Below are 24669 nucleotides of genomic sequence, written 5' to 3' on the forward strand. Positions count from 1 at the left end.
CCAACTAATTTTAAAACTTAGTACTAAACTCTTCCATCAATATTACCCAAACTAGTGCTTAAAGTGAGTTTCAAATATATGAGTGAAGAATTAGGCATAAACCCACTAATGTCATTCTTGTTTTTTTATGCATAAATTCAACTATATAGTTGAACTATATTTAATTTAATGGTAAGTAGGTCAACTTGCAAGTGAGTCACACATCCACTTGCAACAACAACAGGAAAAAAGGAATGGGTTGATGCTCCATAAAATTATTATTTTTTCAACTCACTCTAAAATAGAGCCTGACCCATTTTGCAAATTGTAGCTCTACTATTACCATAATGGAATCTAGCTACTCAGTGATGCAGCATGCCATAGAGATCACACATGAAGTATGCTAAATCAACACAAGAGCCACACATTAATTAGTTAAAGAATAAAATTTATATTCAAGTTTTAAAGTGACTAATAAAAAATAAATTTAAAAATATTTTGGTGATTTTGATACATTTAATGACATATTAAAATACTCAAATGATTGTTTACTAACTAATTAAATATCTCAATATGTATTGGACACTTGGAGAGAATCAAGAAGGTGATCAAAGGATTGGTTTTCCAATAAATGAACAAAAAAAAGTGAGTAGTTTAGGAAAATTATTTAGTCAAAAAAATTAAAAGCAACAAGATACTTTGCTTGAAAGCACAAAAAATTGAATTGAATATTCTTTTCCCTTCCAAAGAAATGACATATCCATAAAGTAATGATGAATGAAATGTATACAAAAACCAAACACATACACCTTCTTTCTACTACTTCCCTGTCGACACAAGCAATCTAAACCTTCTAAAACCAAACCAACCAATAGATTTCTATCATATGGCCCATCACCATCCCATACCAATAACATAAAATAAAACTGTTCTATCAACCAACAAAACTAAATCACCCTCTCTCTCTCTAAAAAAAATCTCATTTTTATCCAAAAAAATAAGAGTAAAAGCAACCAACTTGATTAACAAAAGAGTATAAGCAACACCAAAATTGTTGCTTGTCAAAACCATTTGAAGGAAATTTACAAAAGAATCAAACCCAAGATTGAAATTTTTCATTTTTATGAATAACAAGTAAGGAACAAGAAAAAGAAAGTAGTAGTATAGTATAGTGATGAAGTGATAGAGAAGAGAGAGAGAGAGAGAGAGAGAGAGATTTATGAAGAGTAACGAGAATTGTGGAAGAAAGAGTCAACCTGGGAAAGCCGGGAGAGTATTTGTTGGAAGGTATATTGGATTGCATCCATGAAATCACAGCGGCACTTTCATTTCCTAATAGAATGAGTGATTCGGTTTACAAAGTTGAAACAACACCACGTCTTGCTCAATGGAGAATCGAAAACTTGGCTTCTTGCACTTATCGCAAATCAGATCCTTTCAAGATTGGAAATTGGAATTGGTCTCTCTCTCTCACAAAAAAATCTTTTCATTTTTAATGCAGAACACTTGTTAAGTGCATGTTTGAAATCACAGTGATTTTGACGAGATCACTGTTGCATGTTTCGAATCACGGTGAGTTTTACAAAATCATGATGATACCGTGATTTTGTCAAATCATGATGGTGCACCGTGATTCTGACAAACTGTACAAACTCTTGTGTTATTGATTAATGAAAAATAGAAACAACCCATATGGCTAAATAGCTTTTAATATGTTATAACATGTTTGGTATGTGACAAAGTTTGGTTTTTTGCAAGACCCTTTTTTTTTATTTAGTTTTTTATGAGGAGGGATTGAATTTGAGAGTGAGTTTTGCTTACTATGTCATGTTTTGTGTGAAATGAAGGTATTTGTCTGTGGAGAAACACAAGGTTGTGTTTGTTAAATTGTTTCCTGAAATATCCAATGTCACAAGGGACAATCCTCCAATTGCTTCTTTTATTATGCGTGTGGTTAGTTCTGCTGTTGGAGATCGCAAAGCTCTCACACATCCAGGTCATCAAAATTCTGAGTTTTTCATTTTTTTTTCTCTTGTGGATAGAGAATGATCAATCTTTGATTTTCTGGCATGTAGTTTTATGTTGTTGTTCTCATAACAAATTTTGCACAATAATTTCTAACACAAAAAATTGCATAACTATTGTGAAGTTCATTATGTTTTTTTCAACAATTTCTTGTGTTGATTAGTTTCTGTTTTTTTTTTTTTATATGATGCAGAGATCAAGGACAAAGTGATCAGGAGCAATGAGGATTTTGTTTGGTCAATTGAGGTTCCATTGTCTGGCAAATTCATTATTGATGTAGATTTCCTTGATTTGAAGATTGCAACACCAAACGTAAATGCTCAATAGAGTATCTCTTTATTATTGATTTTCTGTGGTATTCATTGCAAATGATGATAATCATTTAGGGACAATTGCATTGTTACAGTTTATCTCAAATCAATTTTCAGTAATAATTGGATTTAGTACTAATCCAGTTTTATAATCATGATCATTTAATTATATCCTTTGTTCATAATCACCAATGATGAAACAGAATGATTAATGATAATAGATTAGTACACCAAATAGGGCAGGTTTCATTATCTTGATAAGCATAGCAACATAGTTGTAGAAACATTAACCCTCAAGTCAAGGGTTGCTTAGGTAAAGCTCTCTCCTTAGTAATGAAACTAGGATTTGAATCTTTGACATTGTTGGTAAAGTTTGTTGGTGTAGAAGATCATTGGAATCATGTGTATTCATGCAGCCAGGCTATCAGTGATCTAAAAAATAATCAAAATCTGCATGTTTTCTATACATTCTGATCTTGATTTAACGACCACTGATGTCCTATCTGCATGAATGCCAAGATGTTGAGTGCACATAATCCAAATCCTCGTTCATTTCTACTCTGACCAACTAGTGAGGGATTCATTATAAAGTTAATATGTGACAACATCATATTGAATTGGTGCTTTTTGAGAATACATGATATCTTACCTTGTTTGAAATGTTATTTTTTCAATACATTATTTAAGGGGGGAGAGCCTTGTTCCATATGGGCTGGTGAAGGATTTACTCAAGACAAATCAAATGCAAAAGCCCTAAGATCACTTGGTATGATGCTAGCAGAAGGAATTCACACAGACATCACCATCAACGCTTCGAATGGAAGTATAGGAGCTCATCGAGCTGTTCTTGCTGTCCGGTCGCCTGTTTTTTGCAGCATGTTCTCACATGATCTTAAAGAGAAGGAGTTGTCGACCATAAACATCACAGACATGTCAATCGAAACGTGTCAGGCGTTTCTCAATTATCTTTATGGGATCATAAAAAATGAAGAGTTTATGACACATAGGCTGGCCCTTCTGCACGCGGCTGACAAGTACGACATATCTGATTTGAGAGAGGCCATCCATGAGAGTCTGCTAGAAGATATCGATTCGAAAAATGTACTTGAAAGGCTTCAACATGCATCACTGTATCGGTTGACGAAACTAAAGATGAACTGTATCAAATATCTTGTTAAATTTGGTAAAATATTTGAAATTCGGGATGATTTCAGTACTTTTCTTCAAAATGCAGATAGGGATCTCATTGCTGAAGTCTTCCATGAAGTTCTTGGTGCTTGGAAAGGATTCTAAAGATCTTGCAACTTCAAAGAAAGATAATTTAGAAGGCTTGGTCTTATTTGCTATGCCTAAGAAATAGATTATTTGAATCTTTTATGAAGGATTGATTTGCTTTATGAACTTAATTCTTTTGCTCAATTGCATTTTTTTCCTGATTTCCTTGTACATATTTATGTTATGCTTTTAAAACATATACCACAAGGTAGTATTGTATACAAAAAAACATGTACTTTAAACAAAAAGCAGAACATATATTTGTGAATGTAAATGATTTATGAATTATGGTATACTTTATTGTTATATTTTATTTCTGTGTTTAAGAGAATCTTTCATTTTAGATTTTACATTTAATATTTAATAAAACCAAAGAAAGAGAACCCTTGTAGTATTGTACTAGTACATTATTTAGAAGTTAGAACAATCTGATATAATTTCAGATCCTATTTCTGCTAATCAAACATGTTAGAGTAACATTATTATCCAAAGCAAAAAGTTGATATCCTATGATTTTGGGGAACCAATTTATGTTACCATGAATAAGACAAATTGAGATGAAGAGTTTATTTTCCAATGTCACGACTCATAAGAATCATCACTCTCTTAATTTACTGCAGATTCAATTTATCAACTATAGTCCAATAATTTTAGCTTAATTGGGCCAAAACTCTGAGTGTCTTCTGATGTGCATATAATGCAAAAGATATATAAAAACAATTTGAAATGTGTCTACCAAATTATTATACATCACTATGAAACCTTGAGATCTACAAATAACACGAATACCATACTACACTTACATAGACATCAATTATAATTTAACAAAACATAATTTGTTGAATATGACTACATATGTCAGTTTCGTGTCAGTGTTTGACACATGTTAGACACCAAACAAACTTTTAATCCAAATTGTTGGAGAGAGAACAAAGTGTACATAGCATTTGATATTTAATAATTTGTTTAAAAAAAAATTAGTTTATCCTAAAAATGAGACTTTATAAGAGAATCCAAATAATGATTTAAAGAAGACCATCACAGATATGCCAAAATTTCTTGCTTGCAACCATATACAATCACGTTTAAGGTAATTGAGATTCAATAACTTTTATATAGACTCTTAGACAGACATAATTCAAAATTAAAGTTGACACATCTTTAAAAATGATAAATTAAAATGATATGAACAAACTTCTGAACAACTAAAAGCATAAATTACCATATTTTATGGCTTAAAAAACTAGTTATGCCTAACAAAATTTAGGTGTGAGAGTCTGTCAACTCCATTAAGAAATGAATTTTTTCTCTTGAAAAATTAGTAATTTCAATTTTTTTTCATTACTTATGCTGCACTCATTACTTACTTATATTCATCACTTTATATCAATTGTATCTTTGGAGTGAAATAAATTAATTGAATGGAATGATGAGAAGAAGACTTTTCCTTAATATATCAAACTAATATGGCACATAAAGATATCAAAGGCAAGAAAAACCATCCATTGTCTCCCACATAATGAAAAACCTATAATGGCTAAGAAGAAATATACACACTTTCATTTAAATATGTAAATAAATTTTTTCCTTGTAATTGCCATGTGTAACACAAAGTTTTGCTCACATACATGTAACAAAAGGAAACATAGATTATTTTGAATTCCACATAAGTTTATCACCAAAAAGAAAATAATAAGCATAACACAAGAAAATAAAACAAAAACAAGGCAATTGAAACTTTGTAGAGTAAAAGAAAAAGGGTTGATGAACAATTCACCTTCAACAGCAAGAGTCTTTGGGGCAGGGTAATCAATTAATAGTTAGCTAGAACTTGGAAGGAAGAGTAAATAGAAGGAACATGTGAATTTAACAAGAAATTGCATTATGCTTAATTTATGTGAGATGCTCTGGCAAGAATATGTATGGAATATTACTAGGATCTTCTGTTTGTATAGGGAATGTGTGATATGTCACATTTCTTTAATTATTATTATTACTTTGGTCTCTTCTATGGTTTAGTTTACTAGTGTAGCAACAACTTAATTAAAATAAGTTAGGGTCTTTAATTTGTGTTCATAATAAAATGACCTAACAAAGACACATATTGTTGTAAAATTCAATTATTCTGTTTCGAGACTTTTGCTAGTCATAACAGAAGTGAGATATTGTTTTGATATGGTTAAAATTGTTCAACAGAATGTAGGCAATCGTGAGAATAGTGCCACAATCACAACATATATATAGGCAAAGTTTCTTTTAATTAATTTTATGTAATTTATATTTCAATAATAAAACATAAAAAAATAATAATAATGGTAGTTACTTTTGAAATAGTCAAATAATTACAAAAGTAGAGGGTGCAGAAAGCAGCTCGAAGATTTAAACCAAACTGATTAAATTGGTTTTATTTTATTTTTTTAGTTTAAATCAAATTAAATCAATCAAGTCTAATATTTATGGATTCTGGTATCTATTTTATATTATTTAAAATTAATCATCTGAACCAAGCTATTATACTTTATTATTATATATTTTATTTTACACTGTATTAGTATATTTATATTTTAAAAAATATGTTATATTTACGTAGTTTTTTGTAATTACATATTATCTTTTTTCATCGTAGATTATATACTTATTTTATTGAATAAAAAGTTTATAGTGTTTAAATAAAAGTTATTTATTTTAAATTTTTTAAATTAATTTTTTAAAATATCAATCCAATTGAATCAAATAAAACAATTTGTTTTTCATCGGTTCAGTTTAGTTCGGATTTTGTGAGTAAAGATTATCAAAATCAAACTAAATCAATAATTTTTTTTTTGTTTGGATTTATATTCTCTCAAAAATTGAACCAAAGAGACTCATTACACCTCTAATTTTGAGCATGATTAGTTTTTAATAGTTTCTTCTTCCACCTCATATATTCTCAAAAGTCTACCTAATACACTTTCGAATTAATCAATCATTTTCACGGGATGTATTGGTATTAAGGACAATCACATGAGTGATAAAAGGGGAAAATATAATTAGTTCGAAGTCAATTGCTATTGGAATTTAATACACCGTCATCTTTGTAAAGAGTTTTTACACAAATTTTTGCATGCGAATCAAACTCTTACTATTATACATCAATTCTTGCAAAGTAAAGTTTGAGCTAGTGAGCGTAAATATTTGAAAATTATAGACTTAACTGCAATTTTGGTCATTTTGTTTTCACCAATTTACGGAATTGGGTCCTTCTATCTTAAAAGTTACAATTTTTGTCTCTCCAAATTTTTGAATTAAACCATGACGATTTTGTGAGGTATTAGATTCGAACTCGAGACAAGATATCAAACCTAACAATATCGGCATTTGTCAGTCAAGATAGGGTTGAAAGATTATTTTAAGAGCATTAAGTGGACCTGCATAACATATAGTCCACCGTAGATCAATACTTATTTAAACATTTTCTAAAACTCGACTATACTCTAATAGTAGAAGTCAACTACTCTCTTCATCCCTGCGGTTGAGTCGATGACTTGTTTAACATCGGTTTGACAAGTTCGATTTTACAAAACAGCATATTTATTTTCCCTTATTATCTCATCACTTTTAGAACTGAAATAGCAACTTGATGGATGAAGATTAAGTCATTTCTTAATTTTCAAAATTCTAACTATGATAGATGCATCGTAATTAGAATTTTGAACAGCAGTGGTACACCTTAGAATTTACCATATAAATAAAAAAACGAAAATGGACTAAGATTAAGGACTTTTGAAGGTTATCTATAAGTCTAGTTGATTGATTGTACCAAGGTTGCTTTCAGACTGAAAACCATCTCATCAAGCTATGGAAAATAAAATAAGTCGTTGATGATTTATGGACTTCAGTTTTTCTCCACACATCACTTTGTTTGTGTACCATAATAATGAGTTTCTCTATTTTCCACCTTATCTCATTGTTTCTTCTTTGTTCTTTCTTGCAGAAATCTTCTCATGCCATCAAAAAGGCAAGCTTAAATTTTTTTTCCATTCATTTTTTTAATTTGTGCCTTCTTAATTTTTCTGAATTTCCAAATACAATCCCCTTCAACAATTTGTAGTTGATGATCATGTTATACTTTTCTTTTTAAATTTCAAAAAATATTATATAGTAATTTTTTTATGAAGGTATATATATGCTTAAAACATTTGAATGATTTGTAAAATAAAATTATGTGTTGCAGTCTTATATTGTGTACTTAGGATCACATTCTCATGGACCAAACCCTTCAGCAAGTGATTTAGAGTCTGCAACAAATTCCCATTACAATTTACTTGGTTCACACTTGGGAAGGTATATAGTCTATAGAATTCAATAAAACTTTTATACAATTTTATTATGAGAGATATTAAATTAACTCTCTTTCTTTATATATTAATATCACCTCACAGCCATGAGAAGGCTAAGGAAGCAATATTTTACTCATATAATAAACACATCAATGGTTTTTCTGCTGTACTTGAAGTAGAAGAAGCAGCAAATATTGCAAGTATGTAAAATCACATCTCCTATTTTGGACTCACTTTTAATTGTTTATGTGTATAAGATAAGTAGTATGTTGTTATTTTGGTGGGTGCAGAACATCCAAATGTAGTGTCTGTGTTTGTGAACAAAGGGCATGAATTACAAACCACAAGATCATGGGAATTTCTTGGTCTAGAGAATAATAATGGAGTGGTTCTTAAAGACTCCATATGGGAGAAGGCAAGATATGGTGAAGGTACAATTATTGCTAACATTGATACAGGTTAGTTTGTAATTATCTTCATACAGAGTCAAAGTCAAATTTCTATTAAATATTAAAATGGTGTGTTGCTCTTATGATATGTCATGTTTGTTTTGTTTCTTCTAAATTAGTCAATATTATGATTGGAGATTGTTTGTTTTGTTGTTGAATATTCTTGAATAGGTGTTTGGCCTGAATCTAAAAGTTTTAGTGATCATGGAATGGGTCCTGTCCCCTCAAGGTGGCGTGGGATCTGCCAACTTCACAATTTTCACTGCAATAGGTTTCTCCTTCATACTCACTTCTTCAAAATTGACTTAATAAATAAATAAAAGCTAGGAAATGATAAATTATTTATTTAATGAAGTGATACTAACAATCGTTTTAGAATCTCTTACGGAGATTTTAAATTTTATCTCTTGAATTTTAAGGTTAAACTCTTACCACTGAAGATCACATTTAAAAGACTGTTAGAATCAATTCCAGTTCAAAAGAAAATAAATACGATACAAAAATGCGAAACAAAGAACACATGATTTTTTATCATGGAGTTCAGTCGATAGTACAAAAGTCTTTGACTCTAAAATGGTTATTGTAATTATATGTACTTTCTAAGATAGAGTGACAAACAAAGTTATATATCTTGTACTTATATACTCTAAATAGATTGATTCCAAGTATTGGCACATATATAATGCAATATATACATTTAAGTCATCTTAATTGTTCATGATACATGCTATCTATTTTAACTTTATGTACCATATATGTTTCTATATAGTTACAATCTTGAACAAGTTGAAAAGATAAATTCATGCAGCACTTCAGCAAGTTATAATGGAGCTAAACACAATGTTTTGCCTGAGTTGTATTCCAATGTTCTATTTACATATATTGTGTACAAAATTACACAGGAAATTGATAGGAGCAAGATTCTACAGTAAAGGTTATGAGTCAAAATTTGGCAGGCTGAATCAATCCGAATATACAGCGCGAGATGTATTAGGCCATGGCACGCCGACTCTGTCGATTGCAGGAGGCAATTTTGTTCCAGGAGCAAATGTTTTTGGATTTGGAAATGGTACTGCTAAAGGTGGATCACCAAGATCACATGTTGCAGCCTACAAAGTGTGCTGGCTTGGGACAATTCAGATTGAATGCACTGATGCAGATATCATGAAAGCATTTGAGGATGCTATAAGTGATGGTGTTAATGTAATTTCATGTTCTCTAGGTAAAACTACTCCTCCAGAGTTTTTTGAAGATGGAATTTCAATAGGGTCCTTCCATGCCATTCAAAATGGTGTTATAGTTGTTGCTTCTGGAGGAAATTCAGGACCAAAATTGGGAACTGTTACTAATGTGGCACCATGGTTGTTTAGTGTTGGGGCTAGCACAATAGATAGGAAGTTTGTTAACTATATTCAACTTGGTGGTGACAACAAACACATAATGGTATTATTTTTTTCCTTCTATTTCAATTTAGGCTTATTGTTTATGTGTAATAAGTTAGAGTGTGCTTCAAGCAATGTTTTAAAAACCAAACTGAATTGAATTACGATTGGTTCAACCGGTTTTTATTTTTTACATATTTCAATTTACATTTTTACTGTCTATCTGATTAAACTATGGTTTAACCATGATCTGGAGATATCACCCGTTCGATCTCCAGTATATTTTTAAAACATTTGCTTAAAGTTGCATCTAATTACATAAACAAAATAAACATAAATGTTTGTTTTATGGCAGGGAGTTAGTCTTTCAACAGGTTTGCCATCTGACAAGTTCTACTCTTTGATCAGTTCTGTAGATGCTAAACTTGGTAATGCAACAATTGACGATGCGTAAGTTCAAATATTTGAATTGATTTATTTAAGCTTATCTATTGACATGAATACTTGTAAGAATGTTTGAAAGAGCATATGACATGACATGTTTATAAGCTTTTTTTCATCTTATTTCCATAAACTCTCTATGATAACTTATGAGAATAACTAATACTGGTTTATATTAAAACAATTTAACTTTATTTCATCTTTTGTTATAGAAATAGCTTATACAAAAGTACTTATTCGATAAACACTTTTACATAAGTACTTAAATATGTTATTTATCCTAACAGGACCTATAATAATATAGTTAATGTTTGTGTTATCTAGTTTGTATTAATTACTATTATTTAATGGTATATATATGTGACTTTTTTCTATGATTTATGGCAGCCAAATATGTATGGTAGGAACTATTGATCCTAACAAGGTAAAGGGAAAAATCTTGTTCTGCCTCCTAAGGGATATAAATGGATTATATTATGCTGAGGAGGAAGCTGTTTCTGGTGGTGCAATAGGACTAATTTTGGGAAATGATAAGCAACGTGGTAATGACATTATTGCATATCCTCATTTGTTGCCAACTTCACATATCAATTACATAGATGCTAATTATGTTCATTCCTACATCAAAGCCACCAAGTAATTCATCTTTCTCTCCCGCTCAATTCTTTTGGATTCAAATATGTGAGCTTATATGCTAGCATAAGCACTTGTGAGACTCTTTCATGTTTAGTAGAGCTAACAGAAACAGCTTATGACAAACTCCCTCCATCCAAAATATAAGCAAACATTGGTCAAAGAAAATCGCCGTATCATGGGATGGAGGAAGTATTCATCAATTTTTTTCAGTTTATTTTCACAAACTCTCCATGATAACTTATGAAAACAACTTATATAAAAAAAACTAACTTTATTTTATATAAGTGTTTTATGTTTATACTATAAGTATTTAACTACGATATTTATCCAAACAGAACTCCTGTGGCTTACATGAGTAAGGCAAAAACTGAAGTGGGAGCAAAACCATCTCCAGTAATAGCTTCACTCTCATCTAGGGGACCCAATCCAATCCAATCAATAATCCTCAAGGTTCATCCACTCTTTGTTTCACCATTTACACTCATTATTGTGTTTGTTATCTTGACATGATTACATTTTTGGTTTTCATGATTTTCAGCCTGATATCAGTGCACCAGGTGTGGACATTCTTTATGCTTTCATAGGAGCCATAAGTCCAACCGGTCTCGCATCAGATAATCGTCGAATTCCATATTATATAGGGTCAGGAACTTCTGTATCATGCCCTCATGTTTCTGCCATTGTTGCTCTTCTCAAAACACTCTATCCCCATTGGAGTCCTGCAGCCTTTAAATCTGCAGTCATGACTACAGGTAAATAAACATCCATTACATAAGTTTTCTTAATATGGCACAAAATATACTACATTTTGTTTGCAGCTTGGTTATTCCTACATTTAAGACATTCCAATAAAATACACATGTTAAAAATATTGTATATCAGTTAGTTAATGAATTAGAAATTGATTCAATAATATATATGGCATACATTGAAAACAGTAAATACCCAATATAGTCCTTGAAAGCGTAGATTAAGTCAGCTCAGTCAATTAGATTATCAATATTTTAAATAATCTCTAAAATCATAAAATATTAATCAAGTTCGTTCCTCCGCAAGGACTATAATAGTATTAAATTGATAATGTGAAGGATGAATAATATTAATGTTATGAATGCATTTGATCGCATATCTAGACAAGGGACAAATTGTTTTTTCGAATAAGTCAAAAAAATGTATTATTAAACAGGCTTAAGGTATGTCAACAACACCAAGTTATTTTAGAGTTTCAAGGATGAACTTGATTATGCAATTTTTGAAATCATTTTGAAATATTGATAATGTGACAGACTAGGTTGAAACAATCCTACTATTTCAAGGACTAAATTGAATATTTACGCCATTATAAATCAACAATTTACTCGTCATTATTAACGTTTAACAAGCACATACATGAGAAACATTGAAATTAACTTGAAAAAAATTTATGCACTCTCATTTCAGCAAAAATACTAGACACCAATGAGAGACCAATTAGAGATCAATCTAATAAAGAAGATGCAACACCATTTGGCTATGGTGCAGGACACATACAACCAGAACTTGCTATGGACCCTGGACTTATCTATGATTTAAACACCATTGATTACTTGAACTTCCTATCATGTTCTCGTGGTTACAACCAAACAAACATGAAAATATTTTCTAAGAGACCTCACACTTGTCCAAAGTCTTATAACATGTTAGATTTTAACTATCCTTCAATCACAGTGCCCAATCTAGGGAAATTACATTCTGTACAAATTGTTACTCGTACAGTTACAAATGTTGGGTCACCAAGTACATATCATGTGCATGTGAAGACACCTTATGGAATTTCTGTTTTGGTTAAGCCAAGTTCCTTAACATTTAATCAAGTTGGTGAAAAGAAGACATTCAAGGTTGTTTTGAAAGTAACCAAACCAACATTAGGTTATGTGTTTGGTCACTTGTGGTGGTTTGATGGAAGACACAAAGTTATGAGTCCACTTGTAGTGAAGCATAGCTAGAGAAACATGAGAAGTGTTTGTGACATGATTTCTTATAATTTTTAATTTTACAATGTTTATAGCATATAGATCATCATATTATGTTTATATTTAATGAAGACTTTTCTAATTACAAACAAAAAAAAGGACTTTTCTAATTACCAAAGAATAAAGACTTTATGTAAAGCTTGAAGATTTTGAAAAACAAAATTATATATTTAGATAAATATTAAATTAATACTATAATTCATTATACATTATTTTTCTAGGTTGATAATGAATGTTTTGTATTGTTTACTTACAAGCAAAATTGCTCCTAGAGATCGATTAATTTAATTTAAAGTTTAGAAAGATGTTTTTATTTTATAAAACATTTAAAAGGTTTTCTTATCTTTTTATCGCGTTAAATTAGTCATTTTATTATGTTAAATTAACTTTTTTATATTAAAAAAGTCAATAATAATAAATCAAATTTTATTTTTTATCTATATGTTACCAAAAAATTTACTTGAACGTTAAGAAAAAGTAAATTATATATTTAATTTATTAAAAATCTATCAAATTTTATTTTATTTCGTTCTTGCCAACGAAGATCTAATTGTAATACTTAACGGTGGTAAAATATTTTTTATAATATATCATTCAATTATGTTGCACATAAATTTGTACATATATGAACCAAAAATAAAGTTGGTTTATCGCATTAATATTTTTAAAGAATAATTTTTTTGACAAAAAATATTAAAAACACTTGCAAATATTAAATTAAGTTAAAGAATTAATCGTATATAGTTTTGCCTTTACCAATGTGAAAACATATTTGCACTACAAACAAATATATTTAAAATTCAAATATAGGGTAAAAAAAACTATTTTCACAACTTTTCTGAAAATAATTAGATTCAATTAATTTTTTTAAATTCAGAAAGAGATTGCATCTTGGCAGAATCTTCTTATACCATCATAGATAAAGGCAATCTAATGTTTGCATTATCATAAGTGTTTTTTCACTAATTTTAAATGCGGAATTTTAAGTGTCTTTTTTTACTAATCACCGAAATATCTTGCATATTATATGTAATCTTAAAACTCCATACTTAAATAAAACATTAATAGTTAAAATTGTTTCCAACAAACATATTTTATTATAGTTAAAATTGTTTCCAACAAACATATTTTATTATCTTCAAAACAAATAAGATTTTTTCCATTACCCTCCACCCCATTTGACTCCTTTGCTTCTGAAGCTCCTCCTTTCGATCCAAAACAACCCTCCACCCCATTTCATATCCAATTAAAACCCTTTAGGACCTTGAATCTCGCTCCTATTTCGATTCCTTCCATTACCCTTTCAACATAGCTTCAGTTCCAGTTTCTTCTTCTTTGTTGGCTGATAGGCGTAGATTATTGGTTTATCATGATATGGCTGGTGGTTACTTGGATAATAAGTGGATTCAAGGCGGTACTAATCTTGATGCTTATACTTAACGAAAACCATATCTTCTGATCTCTTATGCTCAAGTCTACTTCTCTTCTTTAAAAGAATCTATGTATTATAATTTAAAATGTTAATTTACTAAATTAATATGAACCTACGTAGTAGAATACTCTATAACTTAATAACAAGTATTAACTTACCTGCTCAAAAGTACTCTAATTGCGCTCACAACATGAAGAACTGCATTTCAGACTCAACACTTTAATGACCAATACTTGCAAAAGTGGAGTTTGTGCTCCATAAATCTTTCACCACTCAGTAGCAATGAAACAATCATTTTTATTTTATACAAGCTATTGTGTGCTAAAAGTTTTAATTTATCGAAGTGTTTCAAGTGTTCAATGACAATTGCATAAAAAATTTATTATGTATCCCTACATTTATACTCCAACTTCACATATTATATGAAATATCTATTTTACCTTTTTAAATTTTTTTTTTACTCCATTAAGTTCAACTTGGTTTCTAAAAAACTTTGAAAAAAATGTTTTTTAGAACTCATGTGTTTTAAAAATTTTAATTTTTGTGTACCCTAAATTTTATTTTAAACTTTCGGGTACACAACAAATGTGTTTTTTGTATGTTAGAATTTTTTGGAAAAAAAAAATCAGTACACAAATGTGTTTTAGTAGAGTTTACGATTTAAACTCTAAACCATAACCTTTGTGTATCGAAAAAATATGTGTTTTACAAAAAATAAATAATTTTTTGAAACTCAAATTGAATTTAGTGAGGTAAATATAATTACTTTAAAAAAAGAAGAAAAAAAATAATAAAATGGATAGTTTGTATAAAAATAGGAGTATGAGTGTAGGGTAAACCCAAGCCCAATTCACTTGCTTTTTAAGAAGGAAAGTTGGCTTTTGCACCCCTCAATTAATCGTATACTCTTCATTTAAAAATTTTATGTGTGAATGTCCAGAATACCCTTAATAAAATTGTAAAAATAAAAAAGTTGACTTATATCCCACAACTTGTCTTTTCCGAAAAAGTGAGTATTTTTTTTCTATAATTTTGTTTACCAGAAATTTCAAGAGAAATCAAATTTTCGGAGTTCAACCCGGAAATTTGAAATATTCGGTATTTGTTTTCAATATCGGAAATTTCTAATTTACGGGTGACACTTCCGGAAATTTAAATGAAAGTTCCAGTATTGATTCATAACTACCGAAAATTTTAAATTTTTGGGATGTTCACCAAAAAATTCTTTCGTCAATGAAATTTCTGGCACAATTTTTCTTTTCTTTTTTTTTTTTACATTATTTGTAAAAAAATTATATTTTTTTAGTGAGGACCAAAACGAGTAACGATAACTGCTACTCAGATTTTGTCGGCCGATCGACCAATTGTAAATGCTTCAGTCAAATCTATACATATTAGTTGTGTTTTTTTCATCCCTATTTGAAAAAAAAAATAACATAATGGATTTTTGAAATTTCCGGTTAAGTATAATAATTACCGGATATTTCAAAAATTTGAATTTTTCGGTAAGGTAAATGTATCTACCGGAAATTTCATCGCACAAATTTCCGATATTATAAATTATTTATCGGAAATTTAGTGGCGAAATTTCCGATAATATAATTGTCCTACTGAAAATTTGAAATAATAAATTTTTTGTAGTGATTTTTAGTGTACCGGATTTTATTGAAAATTTTTAACATAAATTTGATTGAGGGGGTGAGATTTTAAAATAATTTTTTTTTATCATTCAAGAAATAAAATTTATAAGAATAATTGTGTTTTTAATAATTTAAGGATATAGGATTAATTGGGGCCAACTTTATTTAAGAAGCCTTATCAACCCTAAATAAACAAAACAAGCCCAATTTACTTGCTTTTTAAGAAGCCTTATAAAACCTAATTAAACAATCCAAGCCCAATTCAATTGCTTTTTACAAAAACCCTAGTTAAACAACCAAACCTCTCTCTTTCTGGAAAATGGAAACTTAGTAAAGGTAACTTGGTTGTGGCTAGAGGGGAGAAAATTAGTAAACTGTATTGGACAAAAGCTTTGGTTGCAAAAGACAATGTGAATGTCATGGATATGGAATCATCTTTACCGAAGGCTTAGTCATATTAGTGAAAAGGGGTTAAATTGCTTAGCTAGAAAAGATGTGCTTCTAGAAATGAAGAATGTAGATTTGGAGAAATATTATCATTGCATGATTGGTAAATAGACTAGAGTATCTTTCAAAAGGCATCATCCCTCTAGAAAGGTAGAGTTGCTTCATTTGGTGCATTTTGACGTTTGTGGCCCTTTAAAGGTAAAATCTTTTAGTGGTGCACTTTATTTTGTTACTTTTATTGGTGATTTTTCCAAGAAACTATGGGTTTATGTTCTGAAGACAAAAGATCAAGTGTTGGAGAAATTCAAACAATTTCATGCTTTGGTTGAGAGGCAGACAAGCAAGAGACTGAAATATGTTCGTACTGACAACAATGGTGAATATTGCGGACCATTTGATGTCTATTTTAAACAACGGGGTATAGCACATGAAATGACTCCTCCTAAAAGTTCTCAGATGAATGGTTTAGTAGAGATGATGAATCCGACACTTGTTGAGACAGTGAGGTGTATGCTCTTTGAAGCTAAGTTGCCTAAACACTATTAGGGTGAGCCACTGTACACGACAGTGCATGTTATTAATCTTACTCCTATTGTCGCTTTGAATGGTGAGGTACCAAACAAGGTATGGTTTGGCAAGAATGTCAAGTATGATCACTTGAGAGTCTTTGGTTGCAAGACTTTTGTGCATGTTTCGAAGGATGAAAGCTCAAAGTTGGATGCAAAGTCAAAGCAGTGTATCTTCATCAGTTATGGTGAGGATGAATTTGGCTACGAGTTGTATGATCCTATAAACAAAAAGGTTATCAAAAGTCGTGATGTAGTGTTCATGGAAGACCAAACTATTGAAGACATTAATAAGGTGGAGAAGACTACACCTAAGAGAAATAACGTCTTAGCTGATGGTGATCCAGTTTCTTCACTTGTTCCTGATTTGGATACTACTAATGGTATTGTTGAGAATGATGAGCCACATGATTGTCTTGATGATTATTAACTTAGAGACGAGGTAAATATTCCAACTTGTGAAGATCATGAGTTGTCACCCGATGAGAATCTAAATGATGCTTCTGGATCATCTTTAACCCAACTCAGGAGGTCTAAGAGGTATAGACAACCATCTACAAGGTATGATTCTGACGAGTATGTGAATTTGAATGATGAAGGGGAAACTGAGTGTTTTCGAGAGGCCATGGAGTGTGAAGAAAGTCAAAAGTCGTTGGATGCAATACATTATGAGATGAAATCCTTGCATGATAATCACACTTATGATTTGGTGAAATTGCCAAAAGGCAAAAGGGCTTTGAAAAATAGATGGATCTATAGAGTGAAACTCGATAGTAACTCAAAGTCTCCAAGGTATAAAGTCAGATTAGTGGTGAAAAGTTTCCGTCAAAGAAAGGGTGTTGTTTTTATTGAGATTTTCTCACATGTGGTAAACATGTCATCAATTAGAATCGTATTGAGTTTGGCAGCTACTCTTGACTTAGAGGTAGAGAAAATGGATTTAAAAACAACTTTCCTTCAGGGTGATTTGGAGGAAGAGATTTACATGAAGCAATCTGATGGTTTTCTTGTTGAAGACAAGGAAGACTATGTGTGTAGACTAAGAAAGAGTCTATACGGTTTGAAGCAAGCTCCAATGGTACACAAAGTTTGAGTCTGTTATGTATGACTAAAGATACATGAAACTACTTCTGACCATTGTGTATTTGTTAGAAAAATTTCTAATGATGATTTCATTATTCTGTTGTTATATGTTGATGACATACTTATTGTTGGGAAAAATATTTCCAAGATTGACAGCTTAAAGAAGCGGTTGGGCGAGCCCTTTGCCATGAAAGACATGGGAGTAGCTAAACAGATTCTTGGCATAAGAATCATGCGTGACAGAAAAGACAAGAAACTTTGGATGTCACAAGAACACTATATTGAGAGAGTATTGCAAAGATTTCAGATGGAAAACTCCAAGGCTGTAAGTACTCCTCTTGCTGCTCACTTTAAGTTGAGTTCAAAACAAAGTCCTTCTAGTGAAAATGAGAAGAAAAAAAAGACATGAAACGAGTTCCTTATGCTTCTATTATGGGTAGTTTGATGTATGCAATGGTGTGTACAAGATCAGATAATGTGCATGATGTTGGTACAGTTAGTAGATTTTTGTCAAATATAGGTAGATAGCATTGGAATGTTGTAAAATGGATTTTGAGGTATCTTCGTGGTACTACATGTATGAAGCTTTGTTTTAGAGGTGACAACCCTATTTTGGTGGGGTACTCCGACTCATATATGGCTTGAGATATTGACTCGATAAAGTCAACTTCAGGCTACATGATTAAATTTGCAGATGGAGTTGTGGCTTGGCAGTCTAGATTACAGAAATGTGTAGCATTGTCTACAACTGAGGCAGAGTTCATTGTCATTACTGAAGCATGCAATGAGTTGATTTGGTTGAATAAATTCTTACAGGAGCTTTGGTTTATTCAGGACAAATATGTATTATTTGTCGATAGTCAAAGTGTTATTCATTTTGGTAAGAATTCAACGTTTCATAGCAGGTCCAAACACATTGATATGAGATATCATTGGATACCTGATGTTTTGAAATCTTAGTTGTTGGAATTGGCTAAAGTTCATACTGATTACTATGGTTCTTATATGATGACTAAAGTATTACCAAAAGGGAAGTTTGAAACTTGTTGTGATATCTCCGGTTTGGCGATTGTCTCCACATAATTTGTGAGAGGGAGATATGTTGGGTATGGAATCCCTTCCTATGTGGAGAAATGCCAAAATATTATAGCTCATGTGTCTCACTTATTTAAGTGGAGAGTGGTCTAATTAGAATTAGAAGAAAGAAACTATTTTGATATAAAAGGCAACCACCAAAAGAGAAAAGAGAAGAGTAACTCTATTCCCGAGTTTGTTAAATCAGTCTCAGAAAAACATCGATTGCGCATTCGTTAACCGTTGGATCGAGCTGATATTTGGCCAACATGTTCTCAACATTAAGGTCTTCGTTTTCCACGGTTGGATCAGCGAAATGACGTCTAGAGTGGGAGATATCGTGCTTGCACAACAGATTTTTTGGTATTTTTCTTCTTCTTGCTTTTCATTTGTAGGCTTTAGTGCTTTGTTATTTTGATTGGTTATAGACACAATGTGTGCATCATTTTGAGACTCTCTTGTACCCTTATTTGATTATAGTATAGCTATTTGTTTTGTATGGACGACCTGTGGTTTTTTACCCTTACATTGAGTTGTTTTCCACATTAAAATATTGGTGTTCTTTACGCTCTTTTATTTTGATTAATTTGTTGTCATATATTTACTGTTGCTCCTCACGGACTCTTGCAAGTTGGGGTGATTTTATATCCGCCGCATATTACTTGTATTTCTGTGTTTATTCTTTATTAGAGTGGTATCAGAACTCTTGGTTGAAAGCTAAGATCCTTAACATTTAATCGAGTTGGTGAAAAGAAGACATTAGGTTATGTGTTTGGTCACCTGTGGTGGTTTGATGGAAGCCACAAAGTTATGAGTCCACATGTACTGAAGCATAATGATTTCTTATAATCTTTAAATCCAAAGTTTTAATTTTTAATTTTACAATGTGTGTAGCTGTATATTTTGGTGTTAATATTCAATGTAATAAATAATAATTTTTTTCTCGATCTCAGTTATATTTTTAATTTATTAAAGTAATTTCTAATTACAAACAAAAAAAGAACTTTTCTAATTACTAAAGAATAAAGAATTTATGTAAAGCTTGAAGATTTTGAAAAATAAAAGTATATATTTAGATAAATATTAAATTAATACTATAATTCACTATACATTATTTTTTTAGGTTGATAATGAATGTTTTGTATTGTTTACTTACAAGTTACAAGCAAAATTGCTTCTAGAGATCAATTAATTCATTTTAAATTTAGAGAGATATTTTTATTTTATAAAAATTTATACATTTTTTTTTCTTTTTATTGTATTAAATTAGTCATTTATTATGTTAAATTAGTTTTTTATATCAAAAAAAGTCAATAATATTAAACCAAATTTTACCTTCATCCACATATGTTATCAAAAGTTTTACTTGAACGTTTAAGAAAAAGTAAGTTACATATTTAATTCCTTAAAATTACATCTAAATGATTGTCAAAATATATATATATATATATATATATATATATATATATATAATTTATTATATTTTATTATATTTTGTCGTTCTCAATTAAAAAATAATGTTGCACATATAATGAACCAAAAGTTAAAGTTGGTTTATCGCATCCACATTTTTAAAAATAAAAAATTAATTTGATAAAAAAATTATTAAAAAGCTTGCAAATATTAAATTAAGTTAAAGAATTCATCGTGTGTCCTCTACTAATGTGAAAACATATTTGTACTACAAACAAATATATTTAAAATTCAAATACAGGATCAAAAAATACGTATAAATGTTTTTTATGTAAGTACATATTTTTATAAAATATAAAATACATATTATAAAGTTATAATGTAATACATACTCTAATATAAAATTACGTACTCCTTTCGATCTCATCTATAAAAAAAAATACTAAAACTATTTTAATTTTAATTAAAATTTGATATTTAAAGTAACAATAAACAAAAAATAATATAATATTTATAATTTCACACCACTAAATCTTTTAATTTTTTAGTATTTGAATAGTAAAAAAGAAAAAATAAATTTGTGATTAAGCCATTTGGGATAAGTGAACGAAAATCAGTAAGATCTATTATATTTTGTTTTAATATTTTTTAATATTATTTCTTTAAAATTCTATATATGTCTTTGAAAATTTTAATTTTAATTTATCAAAGTGTTTCAACTGTTCAATGACAATTGCATAAAAAATTTATTATGTACTCCTACATTTATACTCCAACCTCACATATTATATAAAATATTTATTTTACCATTTTAAATTTTTTTTACTCCATTAAATTCAACTTGGTTCTAAAAAACTTTTAAAATAAGATTTTTTAGAACTCATGTGTTTTAAAAATTTAAATTTTTGTGTATCTTAAATTTTATTTTAAACTTTCGGGTACACAAGTGTGTTTTAGTAGAGTTTACTATTTAAACTCTAAACCATAACCTTCGTGTATCGAAAAATTTAATTTTTCGATACACAAATGTGTTTTTGAAAATTTGATCTGTGTGTATCAAAAAAATATGTGTTTCGAAAAAAATAATTAATTTTCCGAAACTCAAATTGAATTTAGTGAAGTAAAAATAATTACTTTAAAAAAAGAAGAAAAGAAAATAGTAAAATGGATAGTTTGTATAAAAATAGGAGTATGAGTGTAGGGTAAACCCAAGCCCAATTCACTTGCTTTTTAAGAAGGAAATATTGCTTTTGCACCTCCAATTAATCTTATACCCCTCATTTAAAAAATTTATGTTTGAAATATCTAAAATATCCTTAATAAAACTGTAAAAATAAAAAAGTTGACTCATACCCCCACAACTTGTCTTTTTCGAAAAAATGAGTTTTTTTCTTTCCAAAATTTTGTTTGCCAGAAATTTCAGGAGGAATCAAATTTCCGAGAGTTCAACCCATAAATTTGAAATATTAGGTATTTGTTTTCAATAGCGGAAATTTCAAATTTCTGAATGACACTCCCGGAAATTTCAAAAATAAAATTTTCGGTATTGATTCATAACTACCGAAAAATTTAAATTTCCATGATGTTCACCAAAAATTTCTTTCGTCATTGAAATTTCCGGCACAATTTTTTTTACATTATTTGTAAAAAAAATTATATTTTGTTCATTTAATTTTTTTAGTGAGGACCAAAATGAGTAATGATAACTGCTACTCAGATTTTGTCGGCCGATCGACCAATAGTGAATGCTTCAGTCAAATCTATACATATTGGTTGTGTTTTTTTCATCCTTATTTGAAGACAAAAAAAATAACATATTGGATTTTTAAAATTTCCGGTTAACTATAATAACTATCGGATATTTTTAAAAATTTGAATTTTCCGATAAGGTAAATGTAACTATCGAAAATTTCATCACACAAATTTCCGGTATTATAAATATTTTATCGAAAATTTGGTGACAAAATTTTTTATAATATACTTGTACTACCGAAAATTTGAAATAAGAAATTTTTGGTAGTAATTTTTTGTGTACTAGATTTTATTGAAAATTTTTAATATAAATTTAATTGAAGGAGTGAGATTTTAAAGTAGTTTTTTTTTTTACCATTCAAGAAATGAAATTTTTAAGAATAATTTTGTGTTTTTAACAAATTTAAGGATATAGAATTAATTGGGGCCAACTTTATTCAAGAAGCCTTATCAACCCTAAATAAACAAAACAAGCCCAATTTACTTGCTTTTTAAGAAGCCTTATAAAACCTGATTAAACAATCCAAGCCCAATTCAGTTGCTTTTTACAAAAACCCTAGTTAAACAACCAAACCTCTCTCTGTTGCTTCGCCCAGTTTTGAAGGAAAAATCAAATCGCTTTAAAGAAAGCAAAGGGCTCGCAGTTGGCGTCGTATTCGTCACAACCTAAATCACCAATTCAGTTTATTCAGGTTTTACTTCTTTTTAATATTTCTATTTTATGATGATTTTAAAAATTTGCATAGTATATGTTTGATGAAATTCACACTACAAAGTTCTATTAATTTTGATATAGGATTTGCTTTGAGTTCCCAAATGTGGTGTGTTATTTTCGTTGTGAACATTTGTTTTTTTTTTAATTCCATTATTGCTAAATCGTTCTACAGCCGCCTATAGGTGGTAGGGTAGGGTGGGCGGTTCCGCTCAGATTGCGGCCAATCTTCCTAACCGCGCGCGGGCCGGGCTTAGAGCCCGTGAAACTCGTCACTATCTCATAAGTGCGTTGAGACCATAGCATGTTAAACGAAAGCGCCGCTTTTCTTTGTGTTGAGCTCCTCTTCCTTCGCTGCTTTCGTACACCAGGGGTATAGAAGCCCACGGAGCGGTAGGCTAAGCTGGAAAGAGAGAGATCAGTTGGTTTGGTTCTGGGTTGTCTCTATATTTCTAATTATTCTGTTAATAGAATCTGAATTGATGCTGGTTTCTCCGTCTTATGTTTCAAAAATTATAAATTGGGTTAAATGTATTTTTTTTTATATCTTAGCATAAGATTTAGACTTGTTTGGTATAGATTCTAAGAAAAAGTGATTTTGATGTTCTATAGTTTAGATATTGTGTATTTGGGATTTTTAAGGAAAACAAAAGTTATTTTGTGTTTGTTTACTGTAATGAAAATAATTTAAAATTATGTTAAAGAATAGCTTCCCCAAATATCATGCAAGTAGTAGTAGGAGTTTGTTCACTGATATTCTCTGTTGATATCTAGAACTACTTAGATAGTTGGTTTTGCTTATTAACATTACATCTTTAGAATTTTAATCATGTTTTTTGTGTTCTTTAAACAGTTGCAAAATGCAATCAAACGAGGCATCATCTTCGATGGAAGTTGACGCTGTCCCATCTGAAGAAAAAGTTTTGCCTCCAAAACCAAAGTTTGAGCCTCTTAAACCTCATGAGATGTCTAGTGGTCAGGTTCAGTTCCGCAAGGTATCAGTTCCACCACATCGTTATACACCTCTCAAGAAAGTTTGGATGGACATCTATACTCCTGTATATGAGCAGATGAAAATTGACCTCCGAATGAATTTGAAGGCTCGAAAAGTTGAGCTGAAGACAAGGCATGATACACCTGACATCAGTAACCTGCAAAAATGTGCTGATTTTGTTCATGCTTTCATGTTGGGTTTTGATGTCATAGATGCTATTGCCCTTCTGCGTTTGGATGAGCTCTATGTCGAGTCCTTTGAAATCAAAGATGTTAAGACACTTCGAGGTGATCACTTGTCCCGTGCTATTGGAAGATTGTCCGGAAAAGGTGGTAAAACCAAGTTTGCAATTGAGAATGCATCCAAGACAAGAATTGTGATTGCTGACACCAAAATTCACATTCTGGGATCTTTTGCAAACATCAAGATTGCTAGGGATTCTCTTTGTTACCTAATTATGGGATCACCAGCAGGAAAGGTCTATTCCAAATTGAGAGCGGTTTCTGCTAGGCTGGCAGAGAGGTTTTGATCTTATAGTGAAGAATTATAGAGTTATTTAGGAATGTTTGCTGAGTGATTGTTACAGTAATATCAAATTTTGTTTTATCCTGTCTTGTAATGAAAGAATTACTGTTTCTTTTTTATTTATTTTTTTGTATTTGATGACAATTATTTTTCCCTTTTTGAAAAGGGAGAACAGTGGTAAAATATGTCAAATTTTATGTGA

At 30.2% G+C, this 24669-nt stretch overlaps 3 protein-coding genes across 4 annotated transcripts; all 3 read left to right on the plus strand.

Moving 5' to 3' along the window:
* The first annotated feature begins 775 nt into the window (after positions 1-775).
* On the plus strand, positions 776-3903 carry LOC101490820 (BTB/POZ domain-containing protein At1g55760). The gene is made up of 4 exons (XM_004500104.4): positions 776-1438; positions 1827-1975; positions 2198-2316; positions 3003-3903. The coding sequence occupies exons 1-4, from the start codon at positions 1320-1322 to the stop codon at positions 3606-3608; spliced, it is 993 nt and encodes a 330-aa protein (XP_004500161.1). The 5' UTR covers positions 776-1319; the 3' UTR covers positions 3609-3903.
* Positions 3904-7059: 3156 nt separating this feature from the next.
* On the plus strand, positions 7060-12866 carry LOC101491145 (subtilisin-like protease SBT5.4). Of its 2 annotated transcripts, none has more exons than XM_073368242.1 (11): positions 7060-7587; positions 7804-7913; positions 8012-8109; positions 8200-8340; positions 8530-8629; positions 9261-9801; positions 10096-10190; positions 10569-10817; positions 11153-11267; positions 11356-11569; positions 12258-12866. In XM_073368242.1, exons 1-11 carry the CDS (start codon positions 7507-7509, stop codon positions 12800-12802), a joined length of 2289 nt encoding a protein of 762 aa, XP_073224343.1. In that variant the 5' UTR covers positions 7060-7506; the 3' UTR covers positions 12803-12866. The 2 variants fall into 2 exon arrangements, with proteins under 2 accessions (XP_073224343.1, XP_004500162.1); XM_004500105.4 differs by having other exon boundaries at positions 7061-7587; positions 8200-8367.
* Positions 12867-22774: 9908 nt separating this feature from the next.
* On the plus strand, positions 22775-24669 carry LOC101491456 (uncharacterized). The gene is made up of 2 exons (XM_004500106.4): positions 22775-22928; positions 23802-24669. The coding sequence occupies exon 2, from the start codon at positions 23809-23811 to the stop codon at positions 24469-24471; it is 663 nt and encodes a 220-aa protein (XP_004500163.1). The 5' UTR covers positions 22775-22928; positions 23802-23808; the 3' UTR covers positions 24472-24669.

The sequence above is a fragment of the Cicer arietinum genome, chromosome 5 (genome assembly GCF_000331145.2).
Source record: "Cicer arietinum cultivar CDC Frontier isolate Library 1 chromosome 5, Cicar.CDCFrontier_v2.0, whole genome shotgun sequence".
Taxonomy (NCBI): Eukaryota; Viridiplantae; Streptophyta; class Magnoliopsida; order Fabales; family Fabaceae; genus Cicer; species Cicer arietinum.